General features: G+C 31.7%; 1 protein-coding gene across 1 annotated transcript in view; it reads left to right on the forward strand.

Moving 5' to 3' along the window:
- LOC142333356 (acetylcholinesterase-like) overlaps positions 1-18,102 on the forward strand; it is a 186,414-nt gene that overhangs the window by 25,649 nt on the left and 142,663 nt on the right. Inside the window, exon 4 of the mRNA XM_075380379.1 lies at positions 8,833-9,540. Within this exon, the coding sequence (XP_075236494.1) occupies positions 8,833-9,540 (708 nt within the window). The remainder of the gene's footprint in view (positions 1-8,832; positions 9,541-18,102) is intronic.

An 18,102-nucleotide genomic window follows, 5' to 3' on the forward strand; every position in this document is an offset into this window, starting at 1 on the left:
AAATCTAAGCAAAATCTTTCACTTAACGTAATTCATAAATGGAGCATTTTAAGACATTATATGAAATTTTTCTATTATTTTAACGAGTAGTATAAATTGTAAATATCCTAGGAGAACTTCGTGATGTACCCTCATATAAAACTAATTCGATTCTAAAAATAATTTAATGATTGAAATAAAAAAGGTGTTCATCTTAATAAAAAAAATAATCCCTTTCGACACGGCGGAAGGCGGAGGTAGTTTCACCGATCATAAGTAGGGGTTAAAAAAGATTTAAATCTTAAAGTTAAGAAAAACTTTAAATTTACTCAATACGACAATGGTTGCATATCAAAAAAGTTTAACAAATTTAGCCTACGACAGACCTATCTTCTTACAATTGCAGCAACATTTTGGTCATCCCTTGTCGTAAGGGTTGGTCATATCAAAGGCTGTTTCAAACAAAAGTTTTAGGTTTAGAGGACCACACTTCATTTACACTCATACATATCATCCTCTGAAGAATTATCTAAACGGTAGTTACCGGAGGCTAAACAGGAAAAAAGAGGTTTAGAGGATTAACAACCATTTTAAACCGATTCAATACTGTGCCTATTGTGGGAAGTATGATTTTTTTTCTTCGAAACCCCATTTTTTTCATCTCCTTGGTCAATGGTTGGTCTTATAAAAAACCTTTACTTAAATAGGTTTTAGATCCTTATCCAAATATTAGTAGGAACTTTAAACGAATTCGATATTTTACTTAATAAGAAAGTTATACCGACATTTTGTTTTTCAAAAAAGTCCTCCCATGGTCCGATTTTTACCAATAACAAACTCGACCGAGATTTCGGATCGTTGTATTTTATGTATCAATTTGAAAGTGATCGGTGGAATATTGTGGCAGTTATAATATCCACAAGAAAGTGAAATATAAATGTATATATAAACTTTTGAACTGACGGTGATTTTGGGGCCTGGGGGATGTGAAACATGACGATATGTCGAAATTTTCCGGAAGTCGAATCATGGTACAAGTAGGTAACTTTCTTATGAAATCTACCTAAAACTAAAAACTTGAAAAAATATAACGAACAAAGTAGAATCTGAAACCGCTTTCTTAATCTTACAATGTAATTTAAATTACCAAAAATTCTCACTCTGGATACCCCCTACAGTCTTTATTTTATTATTTTGTAAATTCTCGCCGTTACGATAGTGTCTGTATGTACGCGTGTGTACGCTATTAGTATTTTATGGTTATTTTCTAGTGATTCTGTTATAACTTGGAAAATTTTTTTAAATCATCAAAATCAGTGTTATATTTAGTTTTCTTTATTTTAACTTTTAGTAAATGAAATTTTCATTTTAATTTTAATTGTTGTGTTTATTCTTAATATTTCATATTAATACTTTAGTTCAGCACCATTTTTCCACTGATAAATAATAATTGTAGTTTAAAACAGTTTTGCTTATATTTTAAATATATTTTTCTAAAATTGTATTAATATCTTTTCGCCATATATATATATACGTATATGCGTACATATATATTTCACACATTATATATATGCATTCATAATAAATTATAAAAATAACGTATTTTTAATTTTGACAATTTTTTAAATATATACATATTATGTGGCTTTTATTACAATATTTTATAATTTAATGTTAAAGATAAAATAGTATTCATATTTTCACTTTTTCATTTTAGTGATTTCTATATAAATTATACTTCGTATAACAAATAGAAAAATAAAAAACATAAATATACTTGGGTCTTTTAATAGTTAAAGAGACAAAAGTCTCGTTATGATAAATGACATAATAGACACCATATTGAAAAGCCAGTACCAATTTCAAACAGTCGCAGGATTCGGGACAGGGGTTCTCGAAACCAAAGTCTGGGAAGAGAGGGACTGCTGGATGCTTCCAGGTGGATCTTCTAGAGTGTACCACAATACAAAGTCCTCAGACTGAAGCGGAAGAACATGACTCTGCATTACTCTAGCCCAAAGGCACCTCCCGGGGAGGTTCATGATCGATGGTGTTTTCGAAAGCATGATCTCTTACGCGGCGCCCGTTTAGGCGCATAGGTTGGATATGAATAGAGTACTTGTTCAAAATTGAAGGAGTGCCCATCGCAGAACCTTAATTATATACACTGGTGGTTTTAAAACTATCTCCTACGACGCTACCACCGTATTGGGGAAGGCTCTCCCAATGGATTTAGTGGTGAAAGTTCGGGCAGCCATGTGGTGATTGCGAAGAGGCCGGGAGACCGAGGTATTTGGAAAGCGGTTTCGGGCCGGGCCAGTACCGGAACGTGATGATTACTATGCACCGAATCAAAATTGTGTTCAGTTGCCCATCTCCCGCCTGCGGAAGAGGCTGCAGAGCCTCGCGATGGAAGCATGGTAGCTGCAATGGGACACCACGACTAAGGGAAGATCCCTGTACAAGTTTATACGGGATCTGGGGAGATGGTATGCCTCGAGTTCGTTTATAAGAGCAACTGGTGCCGAGGTGTTCACAAACCATGTTAATTTGAACCAATATCTGTTTCGGTTCCTCCTGACAGCTGATGAGCTGTGCGTCTCCGGGGAGGTCAAGTCAAATGAAAATCTGATGTTTGACTTCCCTGCTCTTTGGGGGCCAGAGACCGGGCCACTCTGGAACTTAAAGATCAAGGGGAAAACTGGCCACTCACAGCGGCGAGATGTTTGAGATGTATGGCCGACCACCAGCCAGTTAGGGCTCCAAGCGCTTTAATATGGTGGACAGATACTTGCTGGCATTCAGCGATCTAGGCGTGGCAGCGAATTCCTGTCTTGACAAAGTAAATTTTAATTTATGGATGTCATATATATTTTTAATAGTTGACGGGGTGCGCCTACCCATTATAGTGAATATATGACAAGTGAGCGGTTGGGACACGTAAGTAATCGGTGGTGTATGGCACCGCTCTTAGTCCGCTCACGCTGTTAGATAAGTTCTAGGAGTTATTTAGGGCACTGGTCGCTAAACTGTTTCGAGACTCAGTACCCGTTTGTGGCACAGACATTCGGTCTTATTCTTTAGGGAGACTGAGTGGGGTGGTGGCGGGAGAAATGCCAAGCAAACCAATTTCCCGGGGACGTGTAATGCTTAATTGTGAGCCTGACGTCGGGAGGGAAGGTTCGGCGAGATATGAGGTTTGGTCGGTAGGGCGCAGGCACACATACGCTCTCGTAATGAAAACTAGCGGAACCTCTGTTAAAGAGTTCGTAAATGTGGTTGTATCTTAAATGCATTATCAGATTCACGGTTATATGAACATCTTCTAAAATACTCCTTTCTTTTTCCTGTTTAGCCTCCGGTAACTGCCGTTTAGATAATACTTCAGAGGATGAAATGAAATGTATGAGTGTAAATGAAGTGTAGTCTTGTACATTCTCCGTTCGACCAATCCTGAGATGTGTGGTTAATTTCACCCAACCACCAAAGAACACCGGTATCCACGATCTAGCATTCAAATCCATGTAAAAATAACTGGCTTTACTAGGACTTGAACGCTGGAACTCTCGGCTTCCAAATCAGCTGATTTGGGAAGACGCGTTCACCACTAGACCAACCCGGTGGATTTTCTAAAATACTCCTAGAAACAAAGAAGCTACTAATGCGTTTAATTTTTAGATAACAACAGTCAGTAAGAATTAATAACATAAATCTATGAAAGAAGAAACGTTTTATTTTTAAAAATTAATATTCATTTATATAAAAAACAAATTATATAATGTACCCTTTGAGACTCCGCCTGTCTCAAAGAGTGTGGTTATTGAAACTACAACCCGCCCTTAAATGTGGTTCCTCAGACTCGTTGGAAAAAAAAGAGAGTGGGAAAGCTATTTAATAGAATAAATTGAAACCGTGTGACGTTCAAGTTGTCTCCACTCGTATAAAAAATTTCAACTATCCAAAAGTATTTTTCATTATTATAACCTCTGTTGTTTATTTCAAAATTTCGGGTACACTTGAAACGTTTACCGTAAAATAGCAGTGTGCTAAGATAAGATTTTTATTTTTTGAAGGTGTAAAACGGGCCGAAATTTATTTGCGGAAAGTCTAAACAGTTCTGATTCTTTATCAGAAAGCGTAATTCTCACGTCATTCAAAAGACACGGGAAGCTGTTCAAAACTCGACTTTTGAACAGCTTTCCGTGTTTCCACACCTACCTCACAGTCCCCATCGATAAAATTTTCTTTGTACGGTTCTCTCAAAGAGCTTTTAAGTGGCATCAAATTCGGAAACAATGAGACCGCCAGAAATGTGGAACAAGAACGTTCCAGACCAACAAGGTGAACCCACCGGGTTGGTCTAGTGGTTAATGCGTCTTCCCAAATCAGCTGATTTGGAAGTCGAGAGTTACAGCGTTCAAGTCCTAGTAAAGCCAGTTATTTTTACACGGATTTGAATACTAGATCGGTGTTCTTTGGTGGTTGGGTTTCAATTAACCACACATCTCAGGAACGGTCGAACTGAGAATGTACAAGACTACACATCATTTACACTCATACATATCATCCTCATTCATCCTCTGAAGAATTATCTAAACGGTAGTTACCGGAGGCTAAACAGGAAAAAGAAAGACCAACAAGGTGAACATTTGTTTATTACTGGATTAAGAAAGCTCAAAGAATGATAAGACATTCACAGAAGGAATGGGGGAAAAGTGTCTAAATTTAGCTGGGGTTAATGTTGAAAAGTAGCTTTAGTTTCTTTTTCATTAAATAAATAATAAGTTTTCTACTTTCATTTGTCTCTTTAATTATTAAAAGACCTTGTATTAAAGATCCTTTATTACTATTTAACTTTTATGTTTTTTAACCTTTAAGTCTCAAAGAGTACATTATATAATTTGTTTTTTCTATAAATGAATAATAATTTTTAAAAATAAAACGTTCTTCTTTCATAGATTTATGTTATTAATTCTTACTGACTGTTGTTATCTCAAAATTAAACGCATTAGTAGCTTCTTTGTTTCTAGAAGTATTGTAGAAGATATAATATGTAGAAGATATAACCGTGAATCTGATAATGTATTTAAGTTACAAACAACGAACAATTTTTTCTTTAATTTTTGTCCTAATATTTATTATTTTTTTCTTTTAATCTTTTTATTGTTTGAAAAAATACATATTAATTTTATTTATGATTATCTACTTCATGAATAACTTTTTTACATTAATTATCCTCATAATCAATGGATTATTCCTGTTTATTTAACTGTGTAAATAAAGAAAAAATTATTTAGTATAATTCTACGGAATATTTTCTACCATTATTCATTATAGCCAAACTAATGATTGTTATTTAGTAATTAAATGACCACGATTACTATTAATTAATGTTTTTTTTTTGTTTTGTCTTTTTTTGTTCGTATTTAAAATTTTAAATACAGTAGAGTTTTACTTTACTGTTCATTTACAATCACAGTAGTAAATAATCCTGTTAGAGAAAATAATGAACTGACCGTGTACACAGAGAAAATGTTGTTTTCCTCTCCTGTTAAAAGAACGGTAATTGAAATTGTGTCATTAATCATTTAAAATTAATATTTAATCATTTGTTATTTTAAAAACATTTTTAACATCAACACAAACAACAGATTAAAAAAGAGTATTTTGAATAAATTATTTATTCAACCTTTACTTACAGTTAAGAGTCTAAAGCTAATTTTAAAATAAGTTCATCAAATGAAATTTTATAATTCAGTTTTAGCCAGAGTATATGTAAAAATTTCTCATATTTAATTTATTTTTGCTTTGAATCAGCTTACAATGGACTATGTCAATATCATGTTTCTTTTGGTTCTGTTCTTATTTTCTATAATTCCTTCATTTTTTCCTAATGTAAAAAATGTTTTTCCATCTTATTTTGCTTCATCATGGGAAATTGATATTAAATTTTGATATCATAATCGGTCAGCAGGTCAAGGATACATCGATATTACAGGTTCCGTGTATAAAAATTTTACCCAAAAGTTAAATAAATTTTTCACGGGGTTTAATTTTATTCAACCCCCTCCCCCCCCCCACCTAAAATAGAAAGGTAGTTTTTGAAATGTAAATCATATTCTTATCGAATTAAGTGATTTGATTCCATTACATTAATATGTTACTTAGGTGATATTTGGTTTATAGTAATCTAATTCCAGTATTTTATAATACTAGTATATTTTATAATTATAATTATATAATAGTATTAATATATAATTATAATAACAGTACTTATAATTAGTAATTATAATTATAATAATACTACTATTATATAATAATATTACTATTATATAATACCAGGTTGTCCCATATAAAACGCAACCCAACCTTATATTGGTAGGTATTGAAATAATAAAAAGGCATGTGTAAATGTAAATGTAATTTTTATTATTACCATCCATTACCTTACATTTAGAGTAAATGTTGGAAGTGGCCGCCATCTTCTTCAATACAAGCTTCAATTCTTTTTACAGCGTTTCTTATAACTTTTTTCAAAGTTTGTGGCCGGATATTTAATACAGCTTGTTCAATATTGACTTTCAATCGTTAAAGTTTTCGTGGTTTGTTGCTGTAGGCTTTTTCTTTGAGGTAACTCCATAGAAAAAAATCCCTCGCAGTCAAATCTGGAGATCTTAGTGGCCACAAGCCTCGACTGATAACACGATTACCGAAGAATTCCTCGACGAAATCAGAAGTTGAACTTGCGTAGTGCGATGTTGCACCGTCATGTTGTACCCGGCAGTGTCTGTCTTCCTCTTCCAAGAGTGCGATGAATCGAGATAAAATATCCTGATATCGTTCTGCATTAACGGTGTACTCGAAAAAAAGTAGGACCGATTATTTTCTTCCACTATATTCCGCACTACACGCCCGACTTCTGCGGGTGTAATTGTTTTTCGAGATAAACGTGGGGATTTTCAGCGCTCCAAATTCTACTGTTTTGGCTGATTACGTAGCCATCCGAATGAAATCGTGCTTCATCTGTGAAAAATAACGAATCCATAACGTTAATTCTCTCACGCAGAAATCGACGGAACCGTTGACAATATTGTAGCCGTTTTTCTTTGTCGGGCTCAAGAAGTCGATGAACCGTTTGAATGCGATAAGTTCGTAATTGTAATCGTTTGGTCGCCCGATGAACAGTCGATTTAGACAAATTAATTTCAGCACATAAACGTCTGATCGATTTATTTGGCGAGGCGAGTAATCGGTCTTTGATTTCAGCGACTGTAACTGTATTCAACACTGACGCAGTTCTTTTGTGTTCCTTGTTATTAACAGAACCGGTCTCTCTAAATTTTACGACTAACCTTAATACTGATGTTTTGTTAGCAGCCGGTTTATCCGGGTACTTATGGCGAAACAAATCTTGCACTGCAACCGCTGATTTCGTACTGAAGTACGACTCGACAATGAAAACACGTTCATCTAGCGAAAACACCATCTTGTCTCTAGCGATACACTGAACGTTATGATTGCATTGTTGTTACTATCGGTAGTGTTCTACTGCGTCGCCGCGATGTTCAGATGTTGGACGAGTCCATTTCAGTAACGAGTAGGAGAGTAAGCTTGACTTTTGAAATTTCATGGATGAGTGATTGATGGGTTGCATTTTATATGGGACACTCTGTAGTTTTATAATTTTATAATTCTAGTATTTTTAATTCTTATTTCTTTACTTTCCTTTTAATTCTGTGTAATGTCAATTATTTAACTTGTATGATATGTAACTGTATTTTACTTGTAGTTATAGAATCATTAGATTGTAAGTAAACGCAGTTGATTTATTCGACAACCCAAACTAATATTTTAACTCAAAAAATAACCGAACTTTTTTAATTACGCGCCAACGGAGATATTTAGTGACGTGCGGTTGGTAGCATTGTGTTCGCATTACCTCATCTGTAACCACATATTCTTCAATTGTTGATATCTCGTTTAGTTTTCGCGTTATTTTTATTTGAGTGCAACGTGTTTAAGTGTCAGTAGCGATTCTTGTAATGTACGTTTTTCGGGAGCAACGATACAACGTAAAATTTTGCGTGAAACGGGGGAAAACTTTCACAAAAACTTTTGAAGTTTTGAAACAAGCTTACGTAGATGATGCTGTAATTCGTACGAAATGCTGCGAATGGTTTTTACGATTTAAAAGTGGTCATCGGTCAATTGAAGATGACCCTCGACCAAGAAGGTCTTCGACTTAATTGATGACACACACGTTCAGAAAATCAACGATCTGGTGAGTACAAATCGACTTTCGACTGTCAAAACTTGTATAAAGGGTTAGCATCTAGATTGGATCATGCCTTGACATTTTCACTGAAAAATTTAACACGTATCGAGTTCAAGCAAAGTTTGGTCCTTATTTGATGATCAACAGCAGAAAGAACATCTAGTGGACAATTGTCGGCTATTTCTTCAACAAGTCGATGAAGATTAAACATTCATGAGTGAATGTTTAATGCATGAATGGGAGACGAAAGCTGGGTTTATAGCTACGACATTGTGAAAAAAGTTCAGTCATCAAAAAATACCACTTTACAGAAAAACCCTAAACATGTACTCAAACAAAATAACACAAAAAGTAAACGAGATATCAACAATCCAAGAGATATGGTTACAGAGGAGGTTATGCAGAACACAATGGTGCCAACCTCACGTCATTAAATATCTCCGTTGGCGCTTAATTAAAAATTTTCGTTTATTTTTTGAACAGAACTCGTTTGTATTTTTATTAATAAAATAAAATAATTTCCTTTTAAGTTAAATTATTTTCTTTGTATTTTATTAATTAAGTTTTTTTTTTTACAGAGGGCTACGCCTTGCTGAAGCAGTGGGATGTCCACATAATCGAACAGATGTATCAGCAGCTATTGAATGTTTAAGACGACAAAACGCCTCAGATTTAGTAGATAACGAATGGGGTACGTTAGGTATTTGTGAATTTCCATTTGTACCGGTTGTGGACGGATCATTTTTAGACGATTTACCACAACGATCGTTGGCTACAAAAAATTTCAAGAAAACTAACATATTAATGGGAAGTAATACAGAAGAGGGTTATTATTTTATTATATATTATTTAACAGAATTATTTAGAAAAGAAGAAAACGTCTATGTAAATCGGGAAGAATTTTTACAAGCCGTAAGAGAATTAAATCCGTACGTCAATAATGTCGGACGTCAAGCTATCGTATTCGAATATACCGACTGGTTGAATCCGGATGATCCAATACGAAATCGTGATGCTTTGGATAAAATGGTCGGCGATTATCATTTTACGTGTAACGTTAATGAATTCGCCCATCGTTATGCCGAAACCGGCAATAACGTATATATGTATCTATTTAAACATCGTTCTATCGGTAATCCATGGCCTTCTTGGACTGGCGTTATGCATGGTGATGAAATTAATTATGTCTTTGGTGAACCTTTAAATCCCGGAAAAAATTATCATCCCCAAGAAGTAGAACTTAGTAGACGAATGATGCGTTACTGGGCTAATTTCGCCAAAACTGGGTAAGTTATTATTATATTTATTTCTCAATTTTTATTTTATAATTATTATGACTATTATTACTGTTTTAATATAGTATTTCAATTCTTTTACGGGATACAAATAGCTTTTATGAACTTAAAATCCGATTCAGAAAATACTGTTAAACTTAGATAAACTATACTTTGTAGTTGTACTGCCTATTTTTTTTATTTTTTTATTTTTCTGGATTAGTAACCGAAGTACTTTGCATTTTTATACATCTTACGAAGTAAACATGCGTTTAACGTAGCATACATCACGTTTTGAATTGTTACGCATAGCCGTATAAGAAAAAAGGATTCTATTAAAATTTTTTTTTTCTTTTTATATTTGCTACAAAAAATATAATTAATGTATACTTAAACATAAATTGATAACTTTAAGAGTTATTTTTTATTCAAGTAAATTATTTAAGCTTAAATAAAAATTTTATTTAAAAAATTAATTTTTTTGATTTGGACAAAATTGAGCGTATTACAATTTTTATTTCTCTTTATTTTACTTGTTTTCTTATCTTTTTTTTTTGTAACCTTTTATTTCATCATTCACTATACCGTCTTCTTCTCTCTTTCTTCTGATCACTTAATTTTAAATCTGTTTTTTATTTTTTTTTTTTTTTTTTAGATCCAAAACACTCCTTTTATTAGATTTTTTACTAGTTTCCTTTCACTAAAATCTAGTTTCCTTCAGATTCCAAAGAATCCAAAATCCAAAAAATTCAGATTTTTTATTTTTTCTTAACTGCAGTAATAAGCTTTCATTTACAGCTTTTCAACGATATATCATAAGTGGTACTTATATATATTCAATGGTAACGGAGTTATAGCCAAATAAAACTTTAATTAATGAAACATTTAGATCTTACAAAGGGAAAGCACATCGGTTTGAATCCGACTTCTTCCTTTGCTTTTTCTTTAACTTCTCTTTTTTAATTTAAATACATTGATTTATTAATAGTTATTAACCTCAATTTGTAAAAAAATTACAATAAATAATAATTCAGTAATAACAATAAAAATAAAAAAAATAAAAATGAAAACGTATCAGAAGTTATTAGTGAAATAAAATGTTATGTACTTTTAAAAACATGTATATGTTAATTTAATAGGCGTATAAGGAAGTCATGTGATGTCTACATCAGATTTTTTTATTTATGTGATTGTTTTTTCTCATAAAATAATGAACTATGACCAAAACGTAGGCCCCAAAATGTACCGATACCGGTTTCATTTGTAAGTATCAATTTCTAAAGTTAAATTTCTAATTTGACTTTCGTTATATAAATTTTTATTATTACAAAAAAATATTTTTATGCAAAAAGTAATCAATTTAGGACACCTAATAATCCCATTCTGAGACGCCGCCCTCCAGCTCTTATTAATAAAAAATAGAACTACAAATGATACATAAAAAAGAACATCGAAACAATGTTTTCCTTTTCATTTTCCAAAGTATTTTTTTTTGGGGGGGGGGGTCATTTGCATATTAAGACAAAAAAATTAATAAACATAAAAAAAAAACAAAAAGAGAGCTTTTTCCAATTTTTAAAGAACTGAACAATTTGGGGGCATATTTAAAAAAGAAATGGTATGATAAGCACCTAGGCATGTATTGAGTAATGTGTAAGTCTATTTTATATATTATTTATGTAAAAGTGTATTGAATAATAAATAAAGTGGTATAATGTTTGAAAAATTTTGAAAAAATTGATCTTACACCTTTACCAAAAAAATTGCCCCAAAACACGAATGTGTACCAAATTTCATCAAAATCGGTTTATTCAGTGAAAAGTTATTAAGGTTAAAACATGCCAACATAAGTACTCACATTAAACCCCCCCCCCCCCCACCACATGTTTTGGGGTTCCTGGGCCATGAAACGTCGAAAAATAATAATTAAAAATTTTTTTTTTTTTTTTATCAATTACCATACTTTCCTTCTTGAAGCATAGTTCTAGAGCTATGATGCTAGGCAAGTAAAATTTAGTTTCCTATTAAAAGCGAGACTTTATAATTTACCATTTACAGGAAATAAAAAGCTAATAATTTGGTTATTTTCATTTCAAGTGTACATTTAACGTCAAAGACATTTTTTTTTTTCAAAATATGAAATATTACATAAGTTGACTAGTTATAAATAAATGTAAATATCATTAAATGGCAACTAAAGTAAATTTGTAGAATTTTTAAATTAAAAAATATACTTTTTGTGCGTTTTGAATTTTAAATTATTCTCGTGAATAATTTACAAAATTTGATTTAATCACTCTAACTCTTCTCAGACCTTGAAACATTAAAACTAATGTTGTAAGAAGTAATTAATTTTCAGGAAAAAATATATAACAGTATAATTCCTTTTTATGATTATTCAAATTTTTTGAGTCCTAAACATAATATAAAAAAAGAAAAAATAATTAAATGTAATTTCGTAATTATGTTTAAATCAATAATAAATACGAAAAACTGTTTATTAAATTGTTATATTCGAACAAATTTAAGAATTTTATTTCATTGAATTAACAAAACCAAAAATTTATAAGCAGCTATCGTGGTGCTGAGTAAAAAATCAATAAGTATCATTATAAAAAAGGTATTTTTGTGTGTTTTTTTTAATGGAATTCCGACTTCAAATTTATTTACGCAACAGAAGAAAATATGTATAAAATACGTTACTGGAAACCCTTTTCTTTTACGGAAAGTTATATAATCAGCTGAACAGAGAAAGAACATTAGCACTTTGCAATGTAAATTAGATTTCTTAAGGCACCTAAAACCAATTTTGAATAAAGTAATCACGGTAAAAATAATAATGAAGCTGAAATCGGTTTTCATCTTCTTTTCATGACAGTTTGTTTTTAACGGAAATCAAAAACAGTAAATTACTATCCAAAATCATTACAATGAAATTGTAAACCGTACGGTAAGAGTCTCGCAGATATCATTTCTTCCACTCAGAAAACAAAAATTTCTATAATATAAATAAAACGGTTTATAATAAAATGATATTGGTATCAAAAAAGGTAAGACATTACATTTCTATTATAAAAATTTTGTTTAAAAAAAAAATACACGTTAAATATATGTAATAGACAATAGATATGTAATAATAGATAATAAACAATGTTTAAGAGTTAATTTTCTAAGCATTTGGGCACAGCTGGTATTAATAAAATTGTATAAATTAAGTTCCACTTATCAACAATTTAAAAAGTGTAAGTGCTAGTACTTTCGGAGCTATTACTACATCTTCTGAGTTTTTCTAAAAGAAGTTAATTTAAATTGAAATCAATAATCGTTTTTTAAATTAAATTGTTACGTTCATAATATTCGGTGGTCAAGAATAAAATTAATTCGTACGTCAATAAGAGAGTAACGTCATTGTCTGTAAATATACAGAAATATTTTATTAGATTGTTACTAAAAATAATTTTTGCCATTAAAATCTTGAATAACTCACGTTTAATAACATTCAGATACAGGAAAGTAACATCAATTGAAAGCGGAATTCAAAAGGTTTCGTATTAAATTTGGTTCACCACATCACATGCGCTTTCTGTGTCACGCGACACTCATCGAAACTGTAATCCGATTCCTGTCATACACGTTTTAACATTGGACGATTCACTAATGCGATGTAATACTCTAAATACAACAAACGTAAATCTCTAAAACAGCAAGCTCAATCTATTAGTTCCACGACCCCCAAGAGGAAAAAAAAATATATGTATATGTCGGAGAGGCGAGGAGATTTGTCAGGGATTCAACGTTTTGTGTTTCACTCATTTTTATTATTACAAGTGGAGAATATATAAGATTATAATAAAGTTCAATTAATAAAAATGAGTAGATAACTCGTACAATGAAATAATTACAAATGATAATTATCACTTAGTAATAATAACTCAGTAGTACACGAATTATAATATAAGATTAATTCAATTTAGAATTCAAATAATATTAAAACAACTTGCGATAGACCGAGGCTCAGGGAAATAACGAATTCGCGATCACCAGGTCTGTTCAATCTGGGTTCCAAAGCAAGACTACCTTTTCTCAATATTCTCAAATAATATGCCTACTGCATATTTCCTTTTCCTTATTAATTTTATGATACCCCTATCGTCCTGGGATCCCGACTACGTTGACAACCATGTGCCTACCTAGGCCTAAGCCTACCGCAATAAAACAATTTAAACCTTATTTTACAAAATATTACAAGTAATAGTACATTTCTTAAAACTACTAAAAATACAGATATTCTAAAGAATATTCTCATCGTTTTGTCGGAAGATACTCCACTGTACTTTATTCTCCGACATATATATGTAATGAATATTTCGCAATCCCCCCACCCCAACACAATGGAATGTAGTTAAAACTACGCGGCAGTTTGCTAAACTATGCAAAGAAATGAGCGAAAAGAAAAAAAATCTCTTCTTTTTTATACAGAAGTCAGATGGTTATCGCGGGATAAAGTATTAATCCGGTTATTGGAATCTCGAGATGAATTAATAATTTTTACAGGATAAATAGACGCCAATCTAAACGGTTTTACAGAATGAGATTTTTTTTCAAACTATTTTCCGTAAATCATTGTACAGTTCACGAAGAACTGTATTATTAAAGCAAGAAAATCTTCTTTCTTTTTCTGTTTAGCCTCTGAGAATACCGTTCAGGTATTACTTCAGGGAATGAATGAGGATGATATATATGATTGTAAATGAAGTGTAGTCTTGTACAATCTGAGTTCGACCATTCCTGAGATGTGTGGTTAACTGAAATGTTGCTGATGGCTTAGTTAGCTTGTGTATTTTCGCGTTTAAACGACTTGAATATGAATTTACATTTAGACGATGAAAATAATGTATTAACGACAGGGTAAGTTCATGTTTTCAGTAAGAAGTTTTTTATATGAATTATTCGCCGTTAAAGCAAATAATTTAATCTATTTACCTCTTACTTGCGATTACGTTGAGAAAAGTTTGGATGAAGAATAACTATTATTCACCACAGTTTTGATAGGATGAAGTTGCATTTGCGAGAGCTAAAAATTCAGTCGGCAGAGTATTATCAAAAATATAAAAATGAATCCTCGATAAGATGGGTACCGAATCCGTTTAGTGAAAACGTTGTTGCAGCTGCTAAATTACCGATTAAAATTCACGGCTCATTGAAATGTCAGTCATAAAACTTACAACTGCAATTCACATTTGAAGATTTTTTTTCGTAAGGTTTTCGCTTGCTCGTTGAAGTGAATATGAAAATATAGTCACAGAAGCGTTAAAAATATTAATATCTTTTGCCACATCTTACTTCTGTAAAATGGGTTTTTCGTCTACGGCAGCGCTAAAAAGTAAATAAAGGAATCGTCTTTTACCGCTTGAAAACAATTTACTTTTGAGTGTTTTTAATATAGATGCGCGTATGGAAAAATCTTTAAAAAGAAAACAAACTCAATCATGTCATTAATTTATTTTCTTTACATGGAAACTGGTAGGTTCTAGGTTCTTTACATGGATACTTATAAATTTTAGACTTTAGATTTTAGACCTTTCGGACCCTTTTGGTTCATTCGATTACAATCAAAAGCCGAGGTGCACAACTAGATGTTACAACAAAATTTCAACATTCTACAGTTAATACTTTTTGAGTTACGTGAGATACATACGTACGTACAGATGTCACGCCGAAAGTAGTCAAAATGGATCAGGGATGATCAAAATGGATAATTCCGTTGAAATCTGAAAACCGAAATGTTTCGTGAATACAATACTTCCTTGTACTTCGCACAAGGCGTAAAAATATATTTCGGATATATATAGATGTATAATAATATAACAAGTATACACCGTACCACCACGAGAAATGTAATAAAGAATCGGGATTTTCCGCTAGTGATCGTTACATTCCGGTGCTAACCTAATGGGGACGGACACACATACAGACAGACACACATACAAATGCCCTTTAGTAGGGTAGCATTGGAAGTAGCAGAACCAGTCAAAGTTTAAAAATATCGATTTTTTTAAAATCGATATTTTAAAAATACCGATATCATTAAAATAATCGAAATCATTATTTTTCTGTTATAAATACCAATGAAATTAATATTATAGTATTATATTATTATATATTATATTATTTATATTATAATAACCAATTATTGATTAAATAGCCAATGCCGGGTAAGTACAACAATTTTATTGCCACCTTTTTTAAAATTATTTTTTTAGGAAATCAACATTTCACGATTATACATAATGTATAATAATTATACATTAATTAACTAATGTGTATTATTATTATTATTAACTTTTTCTATGTTTATTTTATTACAGAACAAATAATTTTTTTTTAAAATACAGTGGATTGCTGATTTTCTAGATGTCCTACTGTCCTGGCTGCTTATAACCGCACTAGGCTCTTTTTATAATTAACTATTTAAAAAATTAAAATACTATTAAAATCAATCTTTACTTCAAAAAATGTAATTTTATAATTTTTGTTTTTACTAGGTTTTTTAATTGGCTTTTCTGCAATCGTATAACAGGAAAATATATTTAAATATATTCTTGTTTTAAACATCACTAGTGCTATCGTACTTTGATTATTAAACGTCTAAAATAATTTTATTTAGCATGGACCGTTGGCATTTATAAATTAAATATATCGCTATAACTAATGAATATAACGATAACTTAATAAATATATTTTATACTAAAATAAAAAATAAAATATGTATAAAAGATAAAATGAAGTTAACGAATAATAATAACGGAAATGAATATGTTAAAACTGAATATAATATAAATTACAGAAAATTCAATAAATCTTTAAATCATTTGAATTAAAAACAGCTTACATAACGAATAATAAAATAATAAATTATACAAACAACTGAGATCCTTCAAAAACAATGAAAAGTATAAAAGTAATAAAACAATAAAATTAATAATAAATTTAATTTAAATAAACAGGGTGTTTGAAATGCGCAAACTTCAATTTGGAATACATATATGAATGAATAATCGATCCTTTTCGAATGGAATTAAAGAACACATCAACTATATAAATAAAAGACACAAAGAACGATCTAATTGTGCCAAAAATATTTTTAGAATATAATCATAATTATAACCCACACAATTTTATTAATTATTATATATAATTTAAAAAAAAACAACTTACCAAATTTCAGTTTAATCTTCTCGAGCGCTTTCGGCTATTCTGCCATTTTCAAGAGGAATATAACTACAATTAAAATTATAAAATTACCATAATTGAATTATAAATATATATAACAATTGATTGTCAATTTATTATTCATCAAAAATTAAAGTCTAAGTGACTACGTCCGTATTGTAGTAGTTTCTCAATTGTTATCAGACACACAGACAGATTAGATAACAATTATGAAGCTATTACAATACGGTCGTAGTCACTTAGACTTTAACTTTTGATGAATAATAAAATGACCATCAATTGTTATTTATATATATAATTCAATTACGGTAGTTTTATAATTTTAATCATAATTATATTTCTCTTGAAGATCGCAGAAAAGCCGAAAGCGTTCGAGGAAATTAAACTGGACTTTGGTAAGCTGTTTTTTAAAAGTATACGAGGTGTGTGAGAAAAGTAATGAGGTTGGTAACATTGCGAGCGATCTGGCAACGCTGTGTCTACCGGTCTGTGCTAGACCGGTTTGGTTATCCCTTCTACATGCTCAGTACGAGTTTCAACTCCGTTCAGCCAACACATTATTTTTGACAGCGCCATCAGTGAAGTTGCGTTTTTGTTGTGTGTTTGAGCATCGGAATTTAGAGCGACGTTATGCGGTCAAGTTTTGTGTTAAACTTGGGGAATCCGCGAGTGTGACCTTTGAAAAGTTGAAACAAGCCTACGGGAAACATTGCCTAACAAGAGCACATATTTTCCGCTGGCACAAATCATTTTTGGAAGGCCGAGAACACGTTGAAGATCAACCTCGCTCAGGGAGACCTTCAACTTCAAAATCTGACGAAAACGTTGAGCGTGTGAGGGTTCTTGTGAGATCAGACGTTCGTTTAACAATAAGGATGACGAGTAAACAGTTAAATTTAAACCTTTTCACCGTACATCAAATTATGACAGACGATTTGGACATGCGAAAGGTTTGTGCGAAATCGGTGTCGAAGAACCTCACAACGGAACAGAAGGACAATCGAAGAAACGTGTGCGTTGATCTTCTTGAGAGGATTGAGAAAGACCAAGAATTCTTCAATCGTGTGTTTACAGGTGATGAATCCTGGATATTTGAGTACGATCCTGAAACAATGCGAAAAGTGGCATACTCCGTCTTCTCCTCGACCGAAAAAATGTCGAATGAGCAAATCAAAGATCAACACCGTTCCGATTTGCTTTATAGACAGTAGGGGAATTTATTCCTCCAGGACAAACTGTCAACCAGGTGTTATACAAAGGCGTTCTTGAAAGGCTCAGGAAAAGAGTGATTCGCGTGAGACCAGACATTGCAGACAAGTAGATGCTTCATCATGACGATGC

This window comes from Lycorma delicatula, chromosome 12 (assembly GCF_047948215.1).
Source record: "Lycorma delicatula isolate Av1 chromosome 12, ASM4794821v1, whole genome shotgun sequence".
In the NCBI taxonomy this organism is placed as follows: Eukaryota; Metazoa; Arthropoda; class Insecta; order Hemiptera; family Fulgoridae; genus Lycorma; species Lycorma delicatula.